General features: G+C 36.4%; 1 protein-coding gene across 1 annotated transcript in view; it reads right to left on the reverse strand.

The window, feature by feature from the left end:
* LOC111143410 (Rho GTPase activating protein 15) overlaps positions 1-24,737 on the reverse strand; it is a 607,442-nt gene that overhangs the window by 480,883 nt on the left and 101,822 nt on the right. Inside the window, exons 5-6 of the mRNA XM_022497494.1 lie at positions 24,272-24,359; positions 3,107-3,196 (exon numbers count right to left, since the gene is read on the reverse strand). Of these exons, the coding sequence (XP_022353202.1) occupies positions 3,107-3,196; positions 24,272-24,359 (178 nt within the window). The remainder of the gene's footprint in view (positions 1-3,106; positions 3,197-24,271; positions 24,360-24,737) is intronic.

The raw sequence follows: 24,737 nt of genomic DNA on the forward strand, positions 1-24,737 counted from the left end.
AGAAGCTGCTAATGATTTTTAAATATATATATATTTTAATATAATAATAATAATTTAATAATAAATGATATATATATCATTTATTATTAAGAAGTACCAATTAGGCCAAAGAGTTTTCTGTTATAAAACAAGCAGATGTTCTTGAACTCAGTCAGCAAGCATCATTCTGACTTACTGAGAGTTGCCGAATACCAAACCTTAAAACTGCATTAATACTGCCACTGTTATGTTACCATGGACCAATCAAGTAAGATTGAACCTACATCAAGGGTTTAGTAAAGACTTTGGCTATGAAGGATATTTGGGTTTTAATACAAAAAGAAAATGAACAACTCAAATGTCCCAATGGCATATACAAATGAACGAGACAAATGAAATCTTTCCATTGTGTGTGTGTGTGTGTCACAGATGTGTGCTTCTGAGTCTTCCAGGCGTATAATTTTTTATTTGTTTTCCTATTCGTGTTAAGTCCGACTTCTCTACAGACGTTGTAATTAGGTGGCATATAATTGCTAGTCCATGAACTTTTTAAAGACAGATTTCAAATTTTAAATTATTTCTAATTTTGCTCTTCTTTGATTTTTCTTGAACCAAAAATCTCAATAGTCATTTGCTATCTGTAATCTATAATTCATAGGCTGAGATTGAACACCAAGCCTAATTCAAACTTGGAATTTTAAAGCTATTTCTGATGTAGCACATGGTCTTTTTCAGTCAAGAAGAAACACTTCATTATTCTGCAGGTAATGAAACCCTTGTACACACACACTCAAACACCCAACAATGCCTTAATGCCATGTTTTTGAGATATAATCATGTTTATTCTGATCATTTGAGAGTTAGACCAGCTAATGTATCTAATCAAATATTGATGCAAGTCATCTAGATTCAGCTCTCTGGCAAATCCTTTCCTATGCTTTTTCGTTAACAGAACTATAAAAGCTATTTATATTGTTCCTCACAAAGGGTTTACCCTCCTAGTCTGTATCTATGGATATGTATTAGTAAATTTTACCCTAGCTCATGTGTTTGGGTAATAAAAAGATGTCAGCATGACAAGAAAACCATGATTCACCCCAAAAAGAACGAAGCAGGAAATAAAATCGGAATCTTTCTTTAGCTTTGTTATTCACATCGTCCTTATAATCACTTCTTTCCTGTTTCTCTACACTACAAGGGGACAAGACAAAAAGAGTTGAGCTGGATGTAAGAACACTAGGGTCCCATATACTGCTTTGGTACCTTACAAACAAAAGTAGCTGGCAGAACTACTCCAAAAAGCTACCAAAAGTGAGAATATTTGGGTTTTGTTTTGTTTTGTTTTAGTATCTTGGGAAATAGCTACTGTTTCATATTCAGAAATATTAAAAACAAGGAAAAATTATATCAGGAGGCAGTCAGTCATATAAGGAAAGGTAAATCTCATATCATTAATATATATTATCATACATATCATCAATACAAGTGGCTTAAATATATATCTGTGTAAATTATGTTCAAAGTCTTGTAAAATTAGGCATAAACATTCTTCTTCCATATCTGCAGTTCTATATACATTGTATATATTCGACTGTCATCCTCATTTTTTATCTAACTTAACTTTTCAAAAGATCAACAGAGGAACTGAAAAAGGCTACCTTAGACCAACTCCAAGAGTTTCTATTGTCCAAGAATTATGTCAATGTCAAATTTTAACATCTTTATTTTATGACATGGGGACAAGGATACTAAACTCATAATACATAATACAATACCACCACTTAACTCAGAACTATTCATACTGATCATCTAGGTTATCAGAAAAGCTAGGAATATGACCTCTAATTTTTTTTTTTTTTTTTTACTTATCACAAAATAACAAAAAGAATAAGAAATTGGGAGTCAGGCTGTATCACTGGTTTACAATTCCTCTCTTCAAAACAAAATTTATTTTTCTTTTCTCGGTTCTGTAAATTCAGATTCTAATCACTTTGGTTGATTTTAGTCCTTTGATTTCTAGGCAAGTATGTTCAGTTTTCTTTCTTTCTTTTTTTTTTTTTTTTCTTATATCTTTCTCTCTTTTGGTAAAAAGAAATAAATCTCCAGCACACAAAAAATGAATGCCTGAATAAAGTAAGAGCAGAACCAGAAAAATAATTTATTCTAGAAATGTTAACGTGGGTCCACTTTATTTGGTAGATCTGGGTTAGCATCTGAGAAATGCAGAACTTGGAAACCAGTTTTTTTCTCTACAGTGAGAGTTCAGATAGGAAATGTCACCTACCTACACTTCTGTAAGACCCAATATATTAATTTCACTGATGAATTTAAGAATGGAATTGACCTTTCTTCATGAACAAAAATGGTCTTAGGAGGCATTTAATATAGTAATTATAATAATAATGTTCCTGGCTACTAAATGATATAAATTCTAAAATATACCGAGAAAATTATTGGTTACTTTGGAAATATAAAAGTAAGTTAAATCTCACATAAAGATAGAAAAAGATAAACCTCTATAATTTAAAGTTATTAATTGCCAAAGGGATCTTAGTAACATCATATATGAAATATTCAGTTTTTTCATTTCCTTTCTTTCAAGGATCTCATCTGGTTCTTTTCATTCAATGTAGCATGATTGAAATTATTAATCATAGTTATTTTTTCCCAAAAATTAAATCATGCAATACAAAAATATCCAATTTCTATAGCTGTTCAGCTCTTTCCAACTTTCCCCAAAGTTACATGGGTAAATGTAATGTATGACTAGGGGTAGGAATGGAAATGGATGCAAAAAGTTTATATCTGAAAGTTCTACAATAAATCTATATAAGTCAAACACCCTAGATCTGAACCCCAAACAGCTATCAAATATAATGCAACATTCAATGACTTTCACTGTAGAATTAATCAAGATACAACATATATTTTCTATTTAGATAGCAACCAGTAACCAAGGAAAAGCCACAAAACAAACTAAAATTCAACAAAGAGGTGAAATCAGATTTTCACAGTGACCTTCGAACAACTAGTTCATGCACATGAAACCATCACAACAAGGAAGTATATGTTGAGAGCTCAGATTTAGAAGTAATAGGAATAAATTTAATATATGTAACATTCTTACCTGAAAGACATTCTTTCTGCTTGACTTTTCCTTGGCCCATTCAATGTGTGCTCCACACAAATCCACACTTTCTGGTTTGTGCCCAGTTTTCTGTAAACAAAATTGAAATAAGAATAAAAAGTATACATCATTGGTGATGCCTGTCAGGAAAGGTAAAAGTTTATTGAGTTAGCAGCTATACATACTTATAGTATAAAGCCTTTCTTTTTCTTTCTTTCTTTTTTTTTTTTTTTTCAGTTTCAAAGAGATATCTGCACCCTCGTGATCACTGTGGCATTATTTACAACAGTCAAGACACACGGCAACAACCTAAGTGTTGACAGAGGAATGGATAAAGAAAATGACATGTAGATACAAACATAGATACAGATATAAATATCGATCCACATGGAAAAATTATTCAGCCATTAAAAAGAAGGAAATCCTGCTATCCGTGACAATATGGATGAAGCTTAAGGGTGTTAATGCTAAGGGAAGTCGATCAGACAGAAAAAGACAAATACTGCATGATCTTACTTATATGTGGAATCTAAAAAAGTCAAACTCCTAGAAACAGAGTGGTTACCAGGGGCTGGGGACATAAGGAGATATTGGGTTAAAGGTACAAACTTCTAGGGTGCGACTGGCTGGCTCAGTCTGTTAAGCATCCGACTCTTGGTTTTGGCTAAGGTCATGATCACATGGTTGTGGAATGGAGCCCCACTTTGGACTCCACACTCAGCATGGAGTCTGATTGAGATTCTCTCTCTCCCTCTGCCTCTGCCCTTCCTCCCACTCATGCTATCTCTTTCTCAAAATAAATAAGATCTTTAAAAAAAGAGGTACAAACATTTAGTTTGAAAATGAGTGCATTCTCAAGGTCAGTTGCACAGCATGATAACTATAGTTAACACTCTACTGTATCATTGAAAGTTGCCAGAGGAGTAGATTTTATTTTATTTTATTTATTTTTTTTAAGAATTTATTTATTTGACAGAGAGTGAGAGAAGGAGAGAGAGCACAAGTGGGGGGGGCAGCAGAGGAAGAGGGGGAAGCAGGCTCCCTGCTGAGCAGGGAGCCAGATGCAGGACTCGATCCCAGGATCCTGAGATCATGACCTGAGCCAAAGGCAGAGGCTTAACCCACTGAGCCACCCAGGTGCCCCGAGGAGTAGATATTAAACATTCTCATCACACACACACACACACACACACACACACACACACACACACGCACACAAAGGTAACTATGTGATGTAGTAGATGTGTAAACGAATATTAACATGGTAATCATTTCACAATACACACATATATCAAGTCATCACTCAGTACACCTTAAACTTCTATAATGTTCTCATTTATATCTCCATAAACCTGAAAAAAAGCTGCCAAATTTAATAAATATTTATTAGATGCCAACTGTGTACCATTTAGAAGTTCCTTTCTCAAACATCAAAGACTACACATGTATCTATATATTTTTATTCAATACATTTAATTTAGACCAAATGGATTATAGCATGTGCTTCCTTTTGCATGACACAATGTGGATATTACCTAAAGCTTCAGTATTTCATAATTAATTAATTAATGGGGGTATTATCTATATTTGTTTCTTCACATTTTAATTTATTTTTTAAAAGATTTTTATTTATTTATTTGAGAGAGAGAGACAGAGAAAGCATAAGCAGGGAGAGGGAAAAGCAAGCTACCTGCCAAACAGGGATCCCAGGACCCTGGAATCATGACCTGAGCCAAAGGCAAATGCTTAACTGACAGCCACCCAGGCAGCCTGCTTCTTCATTTTAATTTGATTCAAATGTATCATATTTATACAACTTTAAATTTGAAGAACTCAATACACTAAACAAAAGCTCACTTGTTTAAGAAATTTCTTTATTTTCAAAGAAAGTAATGCCATGTTTCAAAGACTCCAACTATTTTCAGATGTTCTGAGCAACTCTCATTTTCTTTATAAATTCAGTATTTTTCTCAATTTTCCGTTGAACAATTTAAAATTTTAGTATAAGAAGTTATAATATTTTAGACAATATTTTAACAGTAAACTTTACTTTAAAACATGAAATTATGGGGGCTCCTTGTGGCTCAGTCAGTTAGGTGAACTGACCCTTGCTTTCCGGTCATGATCTTGGGGTCATGAGATCGAGCACCACATTGGTCTCCTTACTCAGTGGGGAGTCTCTTGGGGAATCTCTCTCTCCCTCTGCCCCTACCTTCCATTACCTCCCTCTCTCTCAAATAAATAAATAAATCTTTAAAAAACAAATAAATAAAATAATAAATTATGGAAGAACAGCAGAGATGTTATAAGAAATCTGTTCACAATTGTTGACTCATAGCCAGTATAGCCAATTCAATCAGTTTAATAGAAATAGGCTTTTTTTTTTTTTTTTTCCTGAAAAGCCAGAACTGTGGTGGATTTACAGTAAATTGTGAGGTTTGGGGGTTTTTTTGGGTTTTTTTTGTTTTTTGATTTTGTTTTTTGGGGTGTTTTTTTGTTTTTTTGTTTGTTTTTGGCAACACAATAAAATTTTCTTAAGAGGGGAAACATAGAAGCCAAGCATAACTTCCTTTCAGGATAAATTCAGCTGGCAGGACAGTCATGGATAGCATATCTTTTCTCTGTTATCTGGTAGTAATCTCATGAGAAGCCAATCAAGACGAGGCTGCCTCTTCCAGATGCTTCAGTCAGTGAAATATTTTTACAGTTTCACCCATTCTCTGCCCCCCAGGTGATCACTATCATGGAAGATCTCAAAGCATGACAACGATGTTCATTGTTGAATGATTTATGATGTAGAAAAATTAAAACAACCTGCTTCTTCTACAGTTAATTAGATTATGGGATACTCAGAATAACAGAAATAATCATTAAGAGTATGTAACAAAAGAGAATATTTTCCCCGTATAATGCAGTCAGGGGAAAAAGATGGAATTATTTTCTAGAAGAAGCACTTTTAATGTGCCAAGCACTTTTCTGTTTACAACTAGCAACTCACTTAATTCTTTTAACACTGTATGAGGTAAATACTATTATTATCACCATGTTATAGGTAATAATATTCTAGAGTAATTAGGCATACTTTCCCAGGTAACACAGGTAGAAAAAGAGGAGCCCCGGTGAAATGAGGGCAGTGTCACTCCAGGGTCTGCTTCTAACCACTATGTAGTCCTTGAGAATTTAATATACACTGTGATCACATTCATGTTTAAACATGTAACATGTTGGGAAAAGATATGATTTTCTTATTAGACATATTGGTCTTGTTTTTGTCCTTATCTGTTAAACTCGATCTTCCCATTGGGCCTTTACACCACCTGTTTACCTGGAAAACCTCCCAGTCTTCACATGGTTGACTCCTTCTTATCCATCAGATCCCAGATAAATGTCACCTTGTCAGAGGTCTTCTCTGACTGTCTCATATAAAAGAAAGCTGTCTTCTAGCTTACTCTTTCTCTATTTCACTACTTGTTTTAATTTCAACACAGCCTTCTTCCTAGCTGAAATTAACATTTATATTTTTATATGCTGTCTGTTTTTCTCCCACTAAAATTAAGCTCCCTGAGCTGGGGCCTGGTTTGCCTTTTCCTCCACTATTTTTCCCAATGTATGGAACAGTGCCTGGCACAGAGTTGTTGTTCAATGAATATTTGTTGAATTCATAAATGAAGGAAAAATACCAAAATGCAACTAGCTTTTGTGCTTTGGAAGGAAGGTTTGGGCATCTAAAAATTCCCCATGTTGTAACAATTAAGATTTATATTTGGTTTAATTCTTAAGCAGTCTTTGCTTCAATATGGAAAAATGAAAAACAGTTTAATGGACTCTTGTGGATTGAACTCAGTATTTCACAGAATCATTCAATAGACATTAACTGCACAATTACTATATGTCAATGTGTTAGCCACTGTGCTGGGCACTGGGACTCCAGAGGTAAGGAAGATACTCACTCTTCCTTTCAGAATCCTATACCAGCTTCAGACTCTATGTAATTTTCAGTAGGCTTTTTCTTGATGGGGAAAAAGCAATCTAAGCTTTTCCAGAGTTCTCACCATCCAGCTCTGCCACACTCTTCTCATCAGCATCGTACACTAAATCCCATGGCTTTGGTTCTGGCTTGGATTTATCTCAGTCTGAACTCTGCCCATCATTCAGTCACCTCCCATGACCCTGACCTTGACTCATGCACTCTTCATAAACCCACTGCTTCCCCTCCTCTCCATTTCATTAATCTTCATTCTCCTCATCTAACAAATCCCATGTTCTGAGTTTTCATCACTCCCACCCTGTTATGTTTGCTTTTGAAGTGACTGGAATCACCAGGCCTTGTATGCACCCCTCCAGGCCCTTACTGGTTTCACTTCCTTCCATAAACACGCCTATGTCCCCAACTCACCAACTACTTCAGTGCTCTCCCATTTCTCACTGTCTTGCTCTCCCCCATGCAACGATCCACTCCACTCTTTCATCCACTTTTCCTTCTTCTATCATTTTCCTCATATCCCCTAATTCTGGAGAAATAACTTTTGACTACTCAGAGAAGTAACATTACAAATAATGGCCATTTTCTTCTGCTGGATTTTTAACTCTACTTAGGAAAAAAACAATGAAACAAAACAAACAAACAAACAAATAAAAACATGGTAAAAACACTTAACATATCCATGAAATCATTGCCAACACCAATGTCATCAACACTTAGCAAACTTTTTTGTGTGTTCCTAGTCACTTTCTGTTCTTCCTCATAACACCTCTCTTCCAAGCCTCACCCCATTCCAGCAGCCCATCAAATTGCATGCTCCTAATTTGCAGAGATCATACAACCCTTGAACTAGAACATTCACCATTCTTCCCAATTTCAGAGTCCCTGTCATCAAAATGAACATACAAACACAAACTTTAATAAATCCCTCTCTGTCATGCTTTCTGATACTTTGTATCAATTTCTCATTTACTCCTTAAAATAGTCTTGTGCAGTTGTTACCATCGCCTTCAACTTACAATGTGGAGAAACTCAAGCAGTGGGTGGTTAAGTGGTTACATAAGTGGTTACATAAGTTCATGCACTTAATGTGTGCCTGAGTTGAGATAGGAATTCACAGTCCTCCAACTCCAAGTCGCAAGTTCCTGATCATAACCTAATACATGACCTCCTCTCCTCTCCATACCCAACCTTTCCTCCTACTAGGTCACATGATGAGAATTAACATTTTCTATCCCTTCCTTGTAAGTGTCATAATTTTCCATATTCTGTTCTGGCTCCTGGAAGTTTGGATCTGAGTCTGTGATTCGGGTCCACCTGTCTAATGAACTCCCATGCCTGGCATGACAGGGTGTCTATGAACATCAAAATCTCCTGGCCCATTGTTGCCATACAGTGCATGATCCACTCCCAAAGCATGTCATTTTCTGCCTCAGAAGAAGAGATGATCCTCCTTCAGCCCATGGCTTTTCTGCTCAGTTCCTAATTCTATCCAATCCTGTTCCTCGTTTTCTGAGTTGTCCCTTTTCTCCTACATTTTCAACCTCCCTCTCCCAAACAGATTATAGCCTTTAGCCCACAGCTATGCTCAAGTCACTCTTGTCCAAAAAAATACATAAATATATGCAAGCATCAACCCTACAACCTTGCTTGTTCTCAATCTTGCCAATTTCTTTTCCATGATTGCCAGGATTCTTGAGTTTTCTGCAGTCACATTCTCTGCTTGTTCATGTTTTAGTCTCTTTTCAACCCATTGCAGGCTTTTACTCCCTTCCTTAACTAATCTAAAAAATGTTTTAACCATGAAGGTCAACAAAAACAATCTGATGCCTTCTCTCATCATCTTTCTACTTGAACTCTGGACTGTTAGATTCTGCTCATTTTCTTTAAAACTCTCTGCCCCTCAGCTATGGAGACATTTTCTCTCTAAATTTTTATTTCACCTTTTATACTTTCCCTTCTCTGTTTCTTTCACTGACTTCTCTTCCTCTTCCCACTTCTTAAATGTTGGTAATCCCTGGTTTACTTTTCCAGGTCATTATTTCTTATAGTTTATTGCTTCTTATGGGTTTGGTCTTGCTTCTGGTCTGATCCATCACTTGGGACATGTTGACCCCTCAATTTTTCCTCTGGCCTCCAGTTCCTGCTAATGAGCCAAACTGTGTTTTCTAACTAACCACCATTAGGATGTAGCACAGACACCTCAGTGAAATCACTGTCTTTTTAGACTTGCCCCCTTTTTTCTATTGCTTGTCTTGCTTAATCATCCTTTTATCCACTTCACCTTCACCACTTTCTTAATTCTTCTCTTTCCTTTACTGTTTACAAGAGAATAAGCAATGCGGAGCCTGAATTCCAGAACAAGCTCCATTTTCTTCATCTCATGACGGCAGCCTCGTTTAAGCTCTTATTTTCTCTCATCTGGATTCTCTCACTGTTCCCTCTGGGACCACACAAAACGATTTCATTTTATTCTCTACATTTTGACTTTTTTCTCTTAAACATAAATCTTACCACATTTCTTATGGAAAACTTATTACCGACAGGATAATGTACAAATCTCTCAGTAAGCTATACAGGCTCTTTTACATCACTCCCCAACCATCCTTCTGAGTTCCCTCCATCCCCCATTCTTCTACAACCAACCATGCTAAATTCATGGCAGTTCCCATATGCACCACACTCTCCCAGTTCTATACATTGGATGCACCCTTTTCATCTGGAACACATTTATTTTTCTTTGACCCACTCCAGCTCGTTTTGATGATATAATTCCAAAATAATCTCCATGAGGTGTTCCTTTAGTCTCTCCTTCCCACCATCTCCCCTATTCTAAAATCCATTTTGTTACAATTCTTTTTGTTATCCAATAGAGAATTACAGTGGGAAACTTCCAGATTCCTTACAAAATAAATAAAACATCTCAGGATAATAGTTTACAAAACGAGATAATTTTTAAAAATGCAATTTAATAGTTTATAAAATTAAAACACAATATCCCCATTCATATTGATCTTTAATAGGAAATGACCTTAAGTCACAATCGGAGCAAATGATTGAATTTGGGATCAGAAGTGTACCAGAAAAAGTTAAAGTGATTTGAGTAAAATTCAAGTAAATAAATATATCAGCTTTAAGAAGAAAAAACTAAGATATATTAATAGAGGACTATGTAAAAATGATCTTGCTCAGTAGTTCATTGTTACAAAGCTAAAGCAGAGAGATCTAGGCTTGAAGAACAATGCCAAGGACTCAGACTTATTAGAAGGAAAAATTTTCAGAATTTAAACATTGTTAAACATTGGAACAAGTTTTTCAGAAAAGTTGTTGAATTTATTTGGAAGACAGTCAAGATTTTATTCAAGAAGGCTGAAATTAAAGAATCCTTTAATAGAAAACATATTTCTGATTCTACAGCTATAAAACACAAGAAAAAGTCTGCTAATGAACTACATGATGCCAATGGATCATATTGTACATCATTATAAAAATATACTTTTTAAAAATTGACTAAATTTGGATTTAAATCTAGGAGTGTACTTATCATATCTCTTCCGGGGTAAACTTAAAATATAAATGACTGGCTTGAAAATACTTAAATAGAATTATTTAAAAAGTTACTGCTTCTGGACAATAAAATATAAAAACCTGTTTGTTGGGGGCAATGTAAAGCCATTAAAATCTGATCCCGAGTCTTGTCCACTTCTGATTTTTATTATTCTTTTAGTTTATCTTTACTATTCTCCAATAATATTTGACAGGGTATCCTTTCTGTACTTTTCCAGAGAAAAATTAGATTAAAACTTAGAGTAAAACTTTAGATTAAACCTTAGGATTATGTTTTTCATTTTTTATGGGAAATTTGGGACCCTTTAACACACATTAAGAAAATAAGAAAGGCCAAATTCTCTTTTGCTTGATGGCATTTTCCATGAGGAAGACTGGGCATATGTGTAGGTAACAAATCGCTGGACCACTCATTATCTTACCCTTATCATTATCATTAGATGTACAAAAAAACAAAACAAAACAAGTCTCAGATTGGATGAAACAGGTTATTAGCTACCATTTTTTATTTTGGATTAATTGCTATTCCAGAATATAGACTCAGATTGTCCTTATCAGTTTGAAACATAAAACACAAAATCTGTTTAGGGGAATTAACTTTTATCACATAACTGGTTTTGATTCTGGAAAATTATTCATGGAGGAGGATAAAACTCACTTATAAATTCTCATTTGGGCAAAATGATTTAGGAAAGAGTGCTGAATGGATACCTGATCTTATTAATGTCTAAAGTATGGCCGCTGTCAACACAGAAGACGATACTTGGATTGTAAGATGTGGGTTTTATGTATATGAATATAAATGATGTTAATAATAACTGAAATTGTTTCTACAGTGAAATTTCTCAATATATACAAGACCAAATCAAACCGAGATTTTCAGAAAAGCAAACCTTTGTTGGAGACTTTGGGCACTAGAATGTTGTATGCTTGGTTTTTTTGTTTGTTTTTTGAGGAAAAAGTATCCTCTCCCTTTCAAGAAATGAACAGATATATTGCATTTCATTCTGAATCCAAATCTTGCCAGAATAAATACAATAGTTTCTATTTAGTCTACTTTTGTTGTATGCTGATACTGTCTCCATTTGCATTACATAAAAAGCTATTTAATTTTGCAAGGTGACTAGCCTGGATACATTTTCGGTGCCTTGGGTGTTCCCTCAGTCCTTACCTAGACCCTCATCCTGTCAGTCTACCACAGCTGTCCCTGCACATAACCAACCTGCTTGAACCCATTTGGTCCCACTTCCTGAGGATGGTCAGTCACATTTCTGGAATTCGAGGCCCTTTGTCCTGGTTGCCAGAGTGCAGATGGGCTTTTGGGTCCTCATCTATTTCCAGATTTGTATAAATTACCAGTTTATAGGGTATAGAATCTGGCTTTCTGAGCAGCCATCCAAGAGTGTGCCCAGGATTCATCTGATATAGGCAGTGAAGACTCTGGATGGTGAACCGTAGCCATAAAGAAGCAGGAAATGAGAAGAAACATAACTCTCCTCCATTCCCCCTTCTCTCTCAGACTGCCTCATGCTTTCTTCAAACAGCCTACCTGCAGCTTCCTTCTAAGTCAAGTGCTGCAGCTGCCCAGTGATTCTCTGTGTCTCTTTGAGGTTCACTGGAGAGTAGCAGCTTGCTTGATGACACAGCTCCTCCACTATTCCCACATCATTTCCTGCCTCACTTCCGTGTGCCTTACTCTCTAAATCATGCATTCATGCCTTCAAAAAAAAAAAAAAAAAAAAGGATGGGCACTAAATTCGGGCCTCGTTCTCTAGAGAACCCTGGCTGAGATCACTGATCCTTGTGGCAGAGATGAGTAGTGCTACACCACCATGTGTGTTGTCAAAGGGAAGCAGCTCACTAGCCAGGGACTCCATCTTTTCCCAGTCCCCCTTGCAACAACACGTGGCCATATTACTCACTGTCATCAACTGGACTAATAGCAAAAACGATGTGAGTCACTTCTGGGTTTACGGCTTTAAGGAGCGTACAGACCTTCTCATGTTCTCTCTACCTTTCTCTCATCTGCCACTGGGAGTCTGCAGATCCAAAAGATGAGAGAAGCCCCACATAGCAGAAAACTGACCAGGAATACCTGTTTTGGACAGTGGTATGAGTAAGAAATGAGGTTCTGCAGAAATTTTTTATTGTATTTGGACAGCAGGAAGTGTTCCCCTAACTGAAGTCTTTATGTTAAGAAAAATGAAGACAGGGATTTTAAGTACACTGCCATTAAGTGGCAATTTGAACATCTGAATCCAATTCTATTGGGTTCCAGTGACTTTTCTCTTAGCCACTATACTCTATTGCTCCATGTAGTAATAAAAACAATAATAACAAATGTAATTGGTATTTATCATTGCTATGTGCCAGGCATGCTGTATTAGTATTCTCACATAATCTCACAATAAACTGTCTGAGGTAAGTACTCCTATTAAACTCACACTGCAATTGAAATATTCAAGGACTATAGGAACAAATAAAATGTGAACCTGATAAGGCGCTTGGGTGGCTCAGTTAGTTAAGCATCTGCCTTCAGCTCAGGTCATGATCCCAGGACCCTGGGATCAAGCCCAGCATGTAACCCAACATCAGGCTCTCTGCTCAGTGGGGAGTCACCTTCTCCCTCTCCCCTTCCCCTTGTTTGGGTTGTCTCTCTCTCTCTCTCAAATAAATAAATATATAAAATCTAAAAAAAATTAAAATAAAATGGGAACCTGGGATTCTCAACCCAGGTGATCTGATTTATTCTACCTGATATGGTATACTGCTTCCCAGAGCATTTCACCTCAGTAGTGAACTGTTAAGAAAGACCAAATACATACATTCAGTTAATCTCAAAATGCACTGTGGAGGGACGCCTGGGTGGCTCAGTTGGTTGAGCAGCTGCCTTCAGCTCAGGTCATGATCCCAGCGTCCTGGGATCGAGTCCCGCATCGGGCTCCTTGTTCTGTGGGGAGCCTGCTTCTCCCTCTGCCTCTGCCTGCCATTCTGTCTGCCTGTGCTCGCTCGCGCTCTCTCTCTCTCTCTCTCTGACAAATAAATAAATAAAATCTTTAAAAAAAAAAAATGCACTGTGGAGTAAAAATCTATTTTATCTTGGAGAAATGCAAACTCTAAATCAGATACATTACATTGACCAAAATGATAAACCACAGAGAGTCAAACTTCATAATTAAAATAGTTTTCTGAGAGAGCCTAAGGTGAGGTTTATTGGACAGTAAGCTATTATCCATTTATAAAGCATCCTATCAATTTCATAGATTTTTGTGGTTATTAAAAATTATGTAAGATACAGAATTTATTGTGGTTAATGGCTAAATCTTGAGAGAATTATAACCAGAGTACATGGCTTCATTTATAGTAATATTGATCACTTGATTTCACTTTTTTCCTTACAATGTTTATGCTAATAAAACAGTAGAATTCAATTTCTTTTCTTTCTTTCTTTCTTCCCATCTCTACCCATCATCCTCCAGGTCTTGGACTATTATTTTTTTCTAATTTTTAAAGGTCCGATGAGGCCATATGACAGTATAGCCCGTGGCAATGCTAGAAACTGTCCCGATGTTAACCACGCTGACTTTGCCAGAGCACTATCTTTAGGGGAATTAAAAGATTAAGCAGAAATTTAAGATGCCTTCATTAGGCTAAGTTTGGTAGATCTATTGTTTGCCCCTCCAATGTTTATGATCTTTTTGAGCAGGGATCCAAATAAGGGCTCAATACTCACTTTACAAAGATAAAATAATTCCATATTCATTTTGCACAGAATACTCAATAATTCATGAATAGCTTTCTGATTGAAACTATTTTCATCTTTTTGCTAAATCACATCATTTTACTCCTATAAATAAGTCCATTTTGTTATTAAAGCCACACTACAGTTAATGAACATTAGATGTATTACATTATTTAATTAATGCTTGTGTTCATTATTGCATTAGAAGTAAACAATATTAAAAAAGTAAACAAACTATTTTAATGAGGCCTTTTATCTTACTCTTTTTTTGCTTTCAAGGTTATGGCTGAATGAGTGGTTTGAAAAGTTTAGTAGTTTATTAAATGTCTTAGAAAAGTTTTCTGTTATCAAAAGAAAAATATGCCAGTGTTGGTCTCTGAATAAAAATTATCAGTACAATGTGAAGAGAAAAAAAATAAAAGTAGCACCCTCCCCTCAAAAAAGAGTTACACAAGCAATGAGTATCTAGGGTCCATACTGAACATAGTGGTTTCAGAACTATACAATTTGAGGGAGAAATATTGCCTAAAATGTTTATAATGCTTTTGAATTTATGTCAGACTAAGTTTATGTTAACTAGGATTCATGAGCATTGTGGGATAAATATAACAGAAATAGCTAACTGATGAGAGTAAGCTCCACTAGGTCTGAATTTTGATGGATGTGGAGACAAGAGAAATTTCTTAAACCACAGATAAACTCTCCATAGTGTGTTTATTTTAGTAGGTATGACACCAAACATATATTCTGGAATCACATGAAAATAAGTCCAGGTTTGCTACTGGCTCTCACTGATGTGCTACTAGGCTCATGTTCTCTCACATGAATTGGTTGCTTTCTTTGCACTAGGATATCTTCAGAGAGAACCATATTGTGAATGGTCAAGGACATATGAGAATATTAAAGTATTTTCTGAGTGATATGACCTGTGATTCACTAAGTGCATTGGGCCATACTGATGACAACTTAGCAGTTTTGCCATTTTCTTTGTCAATAAGAGCACAGGCCTCATGGCTCTCTTTTCTTTCATCAGACTTGTAGAAAATGTCTCCCAGACAATTTAAGAAGTCCTTTCTTCTTTGTGTTAAAAGTAGAAAAAATATATATATCTTAATTCCTCAAAACTGTCTATGAATCTGCCCTAATTTGAGGATAGTTGGTATTGCTTGCAGAGGGCTCCAGAGTGCTTACAGAATGCAGTTGTGTCTGCTCAGAATCTTGTTCAAGCTCTTTCCTAAGGTGGTTTCACATGGACTTTCCACCCAAACTGGAGTGCTTGCTTCCCTCATCTTATCTTGAGGCAACCTTTCACTGATAGGTACATTCACCTACCAGTGAAAAGTTACCTCAATATACGTTGAGGAACAGCAAGGCAACTCATAGAAGAGATGCAAAATATTTTGGATGAAGGACATGTACTCTAGGCCTTAGGGAACTTCCAAGAATCATTTTCAAGACCAATGATTAGCACGTAGTGTATGGGACAAGGCAAGATTTCAATACATATCTGTATAATAAATAAAAGATTTAATTTCCTACATTTTATTATTGGTTACTCCCTTATTTCTACACAAAATGTCCTTTTCACCCCATTTCTGCCTCAAAATCCTACTCATCCTTCAAAAACATGCTCAACTGTCACTTCCTCGACATATATTTAGAATCTTTTCCAATTGGAAGCAATCTCTCTTTTCTGAGTTACTATAGAACTAACTCAAACCTCTGTTCATGCCATTTTGGAGCAACTGTCAATGTCTACTTTTTCACCACAATTACTGGATTATGGGCATACTTTTTGTTTCTAGACCCTCAAAGGAAAGATCTGAGTCTGATTCATTTTTGTATGTTTCATAACACCTAGCCTAGTGGCTTAAACATCAAGGATGCTCAGTGATTTTGCAGAATGAACAAGTGGAGAGACATATAGGTTGAGCATCACTTGGAAAAAGAGTTTCCCTGGGGAAGGATTAACTGTGACTAGGTCTATGGTTCCACACCATGTATATAATCACTTTAGTCAGGTATTGTTATAATAAACCTACTTTTGATTCTGTCTCCTCTATCAGAAAACAAGCACCTTAAGAGCAGGGATCATAAATTATTCATCTGATATCTCTAGGGTTTAAAAACACATTGTGTGATACCTGTAAGGAATTGTTAATTATTTATAGAATAAATAAATGAATGAGTGGCCTAAGTTACAAAGCTCTCCCATAAGGCAATCTATCATTTTTTAAACCAAGAATGCATATTTGTCACATCCCATGGCTAGAGTCAGGTTCCAGTCCAAATCAAGCAGAAGCTCTAAAATCACACAGCACAGCAGGTACTGAGGTGGCAGATTGTATTGGAAAGTGCTGGAGCTGATTGAAATACTTCAGTGATACTAAAATAGACAAGTGCATGGGGTGTGAGTCCAGGCCTCAAAGGAGAAACCAAACTCTTGTTTCTTTGGGACTTCTTTAAATAGATCAAGCAAATATGATGAGCTGCCTTTGGAGGCAAAACTTGTTTCTCTTGGGATAAATGAGATGAAGCCATGATCCTAGAAGAATCAACTTCCTCTCTTGCCTTTTTGTGTGGTAGGCCTAGTTCTTTGAAGATATGTAACACCTGGGTCATACTCCTATTCAGTACGTATTTATTAAAAAGAACAGCTATGATAGATTATTCTAGGGTGAAGATATCTGGAGAATACTGGCTTGCCTTCTTAAAGATTTGCCCCTGGTAGCAAATCCCAGTCCTTGGTACAGGGATTTTTTTTTTTTTTTTTTTTAAATCTTATCTTCCAACCAAACTAAAAAAAAACCTCATTTCTCTTTTTAGCACACAGACCTTGCCCATTCTCAGTTTCATGTCATCGTTCATATTTTTTAATTCACTGGAATTCCCTGCCCATAAATCTCCACATATTGAAATTATAACCATCCTTCAAGGCCCAATTCAAATCTTTCACAGATGTGAGCTCTCCCTCCTTTAAATCTCAGAAAAACTCTTTTATGTTCCTTATTTCATCTCACCCTATTTTTTGGCAAAGATGCTATAAAGCAAAGACTATATCTTGATTATATCTCTATGCCTTATATGTAGCCCTAATGAGCAAGCTGTTCATTGTAGGATTTCAATACATATTCTTATGAAGTCTTTTCCTACCAAGGCTTATATAAATAGCACAAACTTGATTAACCAAATGCATATTTAAATGAAAGTGAGGTAGATTGTAAATGAGAAACTATGCTATTTAGATCAACTCTCCACTGAAAATAATGAAAAATGCTAGAAAAAATATTTCTTTTTAAAATTACCTTAAAAATATTGAAAGCCTATGAGATAGTGGGACCTGCTAGGGTAAATATTTTTGGGAAATGGGAATCTGAACCCAGAGAGGAAAGCTGAATATCAAATCAACATAATTGCTCTTTGTCCAAGGACATTTGTTTATACTATACAATTGAATTTTGGTCAATTGACTTCACAAAATAATGGAAAAGGGGCTGCCTGAGGTCTTATGAAAGAATAAAGGAGAACCAATATTAAACTAGTTCTCTTTCTATAAGTCGTGGGATTATAAAGAAAACTGCCTTTGTAGATGAGCAATGTGAGAGATGAGAAAAAAATAAAAAGGAAGACTGGAGAATAATTCTGTCTCTGAAAAGTTGTATATGCTCCTATTATGTATACACAATTTGAGAGTTTTAAACTGGTAACTTAGATGAGCTAATCAATTACCAAGAGTGTGACCCTCTGAGAAAAATGCAAAATATTCTGGAGTAGGACATATTTATCCTAGGCCTAAATGATTAGCACATAGTCAAAAATAACCAGACACACAAGGAAACAAAACAACAGAGTGAGAAGCAGCAGAAACAGACTGATGCAGACTTCAGATGCTATGTCACAAGACACAGAATATAAAACAACCACAGGCTTCTAATTTTAACAAAATAAAAGGGAATCTGGAAAATGTCTGCAGAAGACAACTATCACAAATGACACTATAAATTAGAAAAAAAAACTTTTAGAAATGAAAATCACAATAATTGAAATAAAGATGTTTATCACAAAGGGAGATTGAATTAAAGAATTACAAGATAAATCAAGAGAAATGGTTTGGAATGCAGTTCAGAAAGACAAAAAAACAAAAAAGATTTAAAAAGAATGTAAAATGTGGAGAATAGACTAAGAAGACAATGTGGGTTTAGCTAAAGAATTGGAAAAAAAACAAGAGAAACTATAAAAGAAGATTCATTTGAAAAGGTATTAGCAAAATAAGTTAATAATAAGATAATTTTCTAAAATATATTAGGGACAGTTATAAACTATTTCAAGGCAACGATCCAGGCAGGAAGAATAAAACTGTGGGAAAACAAAGGTAATTATAAATATATTATGAGCATCCAGATAACAGTGATTGAACTAAGGTAAATCCTTTTTTTTTTTTTTTTAAGATTTTATTTATTTATTTGACAGAGAGAGAGAGATCGCAAGCAGGCAGAGAGGCAGGCAGAGAGAGAGGGGGAAGCAGGCTCCCTGCTGAGCAGAGAGCCCAATGCGTGCCTCGATCCCAGGACCCTGAGATCATGACCTGAGCTGAAGGCAGAGGCTTTAACCCACTGAGCCACCCAGGCGCCCCGAACTAAGGTAAATTCTTGATCACAACAATAAATGACAGAAAACAGTGAAATAACATTTTTTTAAAAGATTTTATTTATTTATTTGACAGACAGAGAAACAGGCAGAGAGAGAGGAGGAAGCAGGCTCCCTGCTGAGCAGAGAGCCTGATTCGGGGCTTGATCCCAGGACCCTGGGATCATGACCTGAGCCGAAGGCAGAGGCTTTAACCCACTGAGCCACCCAGGCCCCCCTGGAATAACATTTTTGATGTGCTGAAAGAAAGTAACTGCCAACTCAAAATTCTGTATCCTGAAAGAATATATATATTTCCAGAATGAGGGAGAAATAGAGATATTTGAAACAAGTAAACACTGAGATAGGTTGTTATAGGAATTTCTCGGAATATACTTCAAACAAAAGAAAAAGGCCTTAGTAGAAAATGAAGGAAGAAGTAAATAGCAAAGAACATGGCAAATATTAAATCAACACTGACTCTATTTTAAACAAAAAATACTGTTTGGTGGTGTTAAAAAAAAAAAAAGAAAGAATTACAATAGCAGACAATAATAGCATCTATGAGATGAGGATACACGGATTAAAAATATTCTAAGGTAATATTTTGGAAGAGGGTAAAGGATTTGATTAGCTGTAGTCTTTGGTAAGTATCGATGTTGTAATGGTAAGCAAGCCACTAACAAAATAGAAACAAATGACATCACTTAAACCAGTGTAAAAAAAACATGGAAGAAAAAAAATGAAAAGAAAAAAGCATAACATATTTAAAGAAAGAGGCAAGAAATAAAAGAAGCATACACTGTGTTTCCATTTATATAAATTCAAAACCAGAAGAAGCAAACTACATTTCTTAAGGGCTATAGACACAGGTGGGAAAATAATGAACGTTATAAAATAATGACTAAAATGCCTGAACTATGTGGCAAGGGAACAAGCTGGATGATAAAGGGACAAATGGCAGGGAGTGAGATTTCTAGAAGGCTGACAGAGTCTTGATTTAGGGGGTGGTTGTGTAGGAGCTTGACTAATGACTTTTAAAATATACATATTTATTACACATTTTATTAAAAATGGTTTCAGCATTTTTTCCAATGAATATATTTCAAATATTTAAAGTCAGTTACAAATCAGTATAGGGTTAAAAAAAAAAAAGTGAGGAAATGAGCATCATTCTTTCTTTCATAATCCAGGAAACCCTGGATGTAGTGACACCAGTGGTTTTCAAATGCTCCTTCACACAGGAGGGCCATCCAGTCTTAATCAAACTTTCTCTGGTCCAAGGTGAAGTGAACAAAACAGAGACGACATGTATAAACAAAGAAGGAGGGTAGTTTCCCATTTTGGTAAAGACTAATGCATTGCATTACGAGGTTTTATCGTATCTAGATTTGGGGTTGGGATATTCTATGATGCCCTTCCTGCTAGAAAGGGACAGGTACTAAGCAGGAGGTTACCCTTGAATGTCCTACTGTAAGGGCCTATTCAGCCAGAGCGGCCCCACCCGGGTTGAACAGCCATTCTGTTGTTTATGCAGTAAAACTTAATTGACCCTGCCCCCCCTCCCCACCCAGGGGAACTTCCTTAAAAGCAAGTCTGGGAAACCAGTAAAATATGGTCGACCAGTTCCTGATAACAGAGCCCAAATACAAGGGCGGGTCAGGTCAGGTGGAGATAACGCCCGAATGCAGGGATGAGTCGGGTCAGGTGGAGACATCCAATCAGTAAAGTGTGCATACTTTCTCCCTAGCTACCAAGGAGTGTGGGCCCTGCCTTTTGGGCACCTTTTGGGTCAAGGTGATAGGCTAGTTCAAATAGCTACTATGGGGTAAATTGTAGTTCAGTTGGCTACCGTGTGGGACCTAGCATGACTGTGCAGCTTTCTCTGTGTGTTACAATCTCATTGGCCACCTGTGTGTGGCCAGGCCCAACCACCTGGCCTTTGCTCTATAAAAGTTAGTCTATGAGGCAGGGAGGGTTTGCCTCTTTGCAAGAGACATCCCTGGCCTGTCAGTTTGATTCTCCATGCTTGGCGCGAAATAAAGCTTTGCTTGACCTTCACTTTGTATCAGTCTCATTCCTTTGACCATGGACCCAACACTACTAAAAACAAACAAACAAAACAGAATGAGTCAGCCCTCTTTTTCCTTGAATAGGTCACTGAGGACCCAAAGCCTATGAATCTCTCATTTACACACGCCAGTGAAATGATTCTGTGTCTAGTTCCGGAAGGGGGCTGCTTCTCATAGAAATCTGACTTGGGTGCAAACTGGAAGAATTTCAGTGAGAAAGAAAGAGTTAGACATGGAATGTGGGATCAGGTACATCTTGTGACGTGCTGTGTTAAATGCGAAAGTCAGAGTAGTAGCCAGTGGAAGAGGATGAGGGCCCCAGGAAAGCATCTATGGTCATGCAAGAGATATCATCTAGAGTCCCAGATGGAGGTGATGGCTTCACATTCAGAACTATTCAGTGCTTAGACCCAACACTTATGCTGCCTATGGATACATAGTTCTCTTTATGGAGATCATATATGCTGGTATTCCTTGAATCAACGTGTTTTTCTCTTCTACACGTGTCTGCATCAGTTCAAGGACAAAATTAATATGCTGTAAAAATACGTTATAATTCTCTCATGCCCTGTATTAGATATTATAGAATATATTTATTTATTTGATAAAGTATATCAGACCATAATATTAATTTAACACCACTACTTATTTTTTCTTTTATTAACTAATTTCATTCTCTATTGATTCTCTTGGCAGATATCAGTATCCCCATTTTACAGATGAGGATTCTGAAGCTCAAAGAAGTTGAATGACTTTGTCAGGTCCTAAGCAGCAAAACTGGAAGGAAGTCCCCTGTGGTTGAACTTCAAAGCCCTGCTCCTAGCTACTTTGCTGCTTTGTCCTACCACCGCATTAACATTCAAAGATCACTCCTATAAAGATTAAAATGCCATTTACTCTTTAAACCACATTCTGTGCTACTCAGTTTCTACTGACCCCTTGGAGGAAAGGACAGACTTCTTCCCAGAAGCACAATGAACAATACCAAGACATGTGTAAGGGGGTGCAAGGGAAATTCTTAGAAACTTGAGCATAAATCTCTTTCAAAATAAAACCACAGCATCTTTAATCAAGGCCTGGCAATCATCGTATCGTTTCTCGGAGGCTGGAATTGGTAAATGTGGGCTACCCCACTAGGCCTTTAATACTTGGTTAGAAATGTATCCAAGACGTTGACGAGCATGACAATTCATGCAGTACAAACATGAATCTGTAATTCTCTTCCCCATTACCACAAAACACAGTTAGTTCCTGCCCTGAATTCACTTTGAAGATGAGTGCCTGGGAGAAACCATAAGAGCATTGAAAACGGGGCCAGAAGTAATAAATAGGGACTGACAAAAAACATTAACGAATTTCTTCTAAAAGTAAAATCTATTGTCAATTTACAACTCTGAAGGTTGAACTGGAGGCAAGCAATTAGTGGGCTGACTTGAAACGTTTGCCTATGATCTAGGAAAGAGCTTTCTCTTACCTGTATAAAATTAAACAGCTGATAATTATATCTCCTGGTCCTGGGACGAGGAGATTAAAATAATAAAATAAAAATAAAGCAAATGCTTTAATTTGGAATCTAATCTCTCCCATTCTCCCAGAACATTCACATAAACGCTGCTCCAGTGGAATTCTTCTTCTCACCCAGCAGGAGGAAGATCATCTTCTCAGCAGCCAAACTGGCCAGGCAAGTGACTTTTCCTCCCCTTCCTGACTCCCCTTTTAGAACTCATTCAAAGGGAAGACAAAGGACCCCTGAGTGGATGGGGGTTGTTTTGTGCCGCCCTTAGGGGTAGGTACTTTATTGTTCTTAAAAAGATTTTACCAACCTTACTGTAGCCCCCAAATAAAAACAAAACAAAAGGCTAGAACAAATTTCTGAGGCAGTTTAAATTAAAAATACAAAGGATTGAGGTGTATTTTTAATTTATTTATAATTAGTTTACAGATTGGACAGCACGAGACTCCAAAATCAGCAAGCCACTTGGGGATAAAGACTATTACAATTATCAGGAACAAGCCAAACGCTACCTTTTGTTCTTCTATTTAAAAACAAACAAACAAACATCTCCTAGCAAATGATTTTCTATTTCCTATTTAAAGAGGATTACATAGCAAACAGGACTAGTGGCTGGAAAGCAAAGAACTTTCCGTCGTTTTATTACCTGCCAAATACAAATTAGTTCATTGTGGTTAACTCCTGCCAGGCGACCCCTTTCCCTGCCGCCCATCAGGCCTATGGGGTATGGCAGGTTGGTTCCTGCCGGCGTCCTTCCTAATCAGGAGGCTGTCAGACATGCTGCCTGCCCACTGTCTCCTTCATGGCCTGGCAGCTCTGGGGCCTGAGCAGCAAAGTTTTGAGCTTGAGGTGCCCCAGTAACTAGCTCGGAATGGCTCTTACTTTCTGTCACTGTCAAATCTCTGTGGGCTTACGTGAGGCCCTCCTCCAGGTACGACAGAGAAACCCTACAAATTTCACTTTACGTAATAACTACAGGATACAGAAATTGTATTAGCTCCATTAGACGGAGTCAGAAATATTCAGAAAGGTTAGCTGGTTATAGTGAATGTCGCAGTTAGACTAAGATAAAAAATCACTTGGTTAACTTAGAGTGTTTCCTCATTGGTAACACCCTATATTAAGGTGCCATTTATAAACAGTTTATTATTATTTATTAATGTATGAAGCACTTTATAGCATGCTAGATAACAACTTAAATTCATGTATTAAAGATGCACGTACATGATTTAATAGGATTTACGTCTTATAATATTCTTTAAAACAGCTTCCCATAGTCTCATTCGTTAAGCATTTATTACTAATGCATTTTATAACATACTTTATAATACATTATTTGAGCAAGTAGCTGCATTTAGCGATCATTTCATAAATAAGAATAAAGCATTTATAAATGGCACCTTAATTTAAAGTGTTACCTTCACATTACTAGATAGCTGCTCACCATTCGTCTCATTCTGTGATTATTCTCCAAATGCACCACTTAATAAAACAGACACTAAGTTCTATTTTCCCTTCATCTGATTAGAAGTTTATTGAGTCATTTCCTCCATCTGCTTTCAGTCGTTGGTAGCTTGGAGGCTTTAGTGTGATTTCTGATGAAACCAAACTTTTAATTCAATAATAGTTCTGTGAAGATAAGAGTAGAAACAGAACTACCTACCGTGTTAGACAGAGCCTGCTGCTTAGATTCTTTGTAAAATTCAAGTTTCCGGCTAGAAAGAACAATCCAGGAAGTAGACCAGTTTTTCCTTAGGAAAAAAAAAAAAGAAACAAAACAAAACAAAAAGCGTTATCACTTGAAGAAATCATTCATAGATATTGTATCAGCAACATATGGAATGAGTAGAGACTGTATTTTTAACTAATCTTCATTAAAGTCTTTTCTTTATTAAAATCTATAGGTGGTATGGAATTTGGGTAACGATAAAGACTTTCTGTAATTTTTAAAAATCATGGCATTTATAGTAAACATTTCTCATTTGGAGATCCTCACAAACCCTTTTTCAAGTTCTAAAACTCCAATTTTTGTGTATCCATGTCCCTGACTTCAGAGTCTGTTTCCACGGAAAGCCAAAAATAGCAAAGTAAAAACAGAAATCAGAATCCCTCCCTTCATTGTTACTTCT

The sequence above is a fragment of the Enhydra lutris genome, unplaced genomic scaffold (genome assembly GCF_002288905.1).
Source record: "Enhydra lutris kenyoni isolate GAN:26980312 unplaced genomic scaffold, ASM228890v2 scaffoldscaffold1, whole genome shotgun sequence".
Classification (NCBI taxonomy): Eukaryota; Metazoa; Chordata; class Mammalia; order Carnivora; family Mustelidae; genus Enhydra; species Enhydra lutris.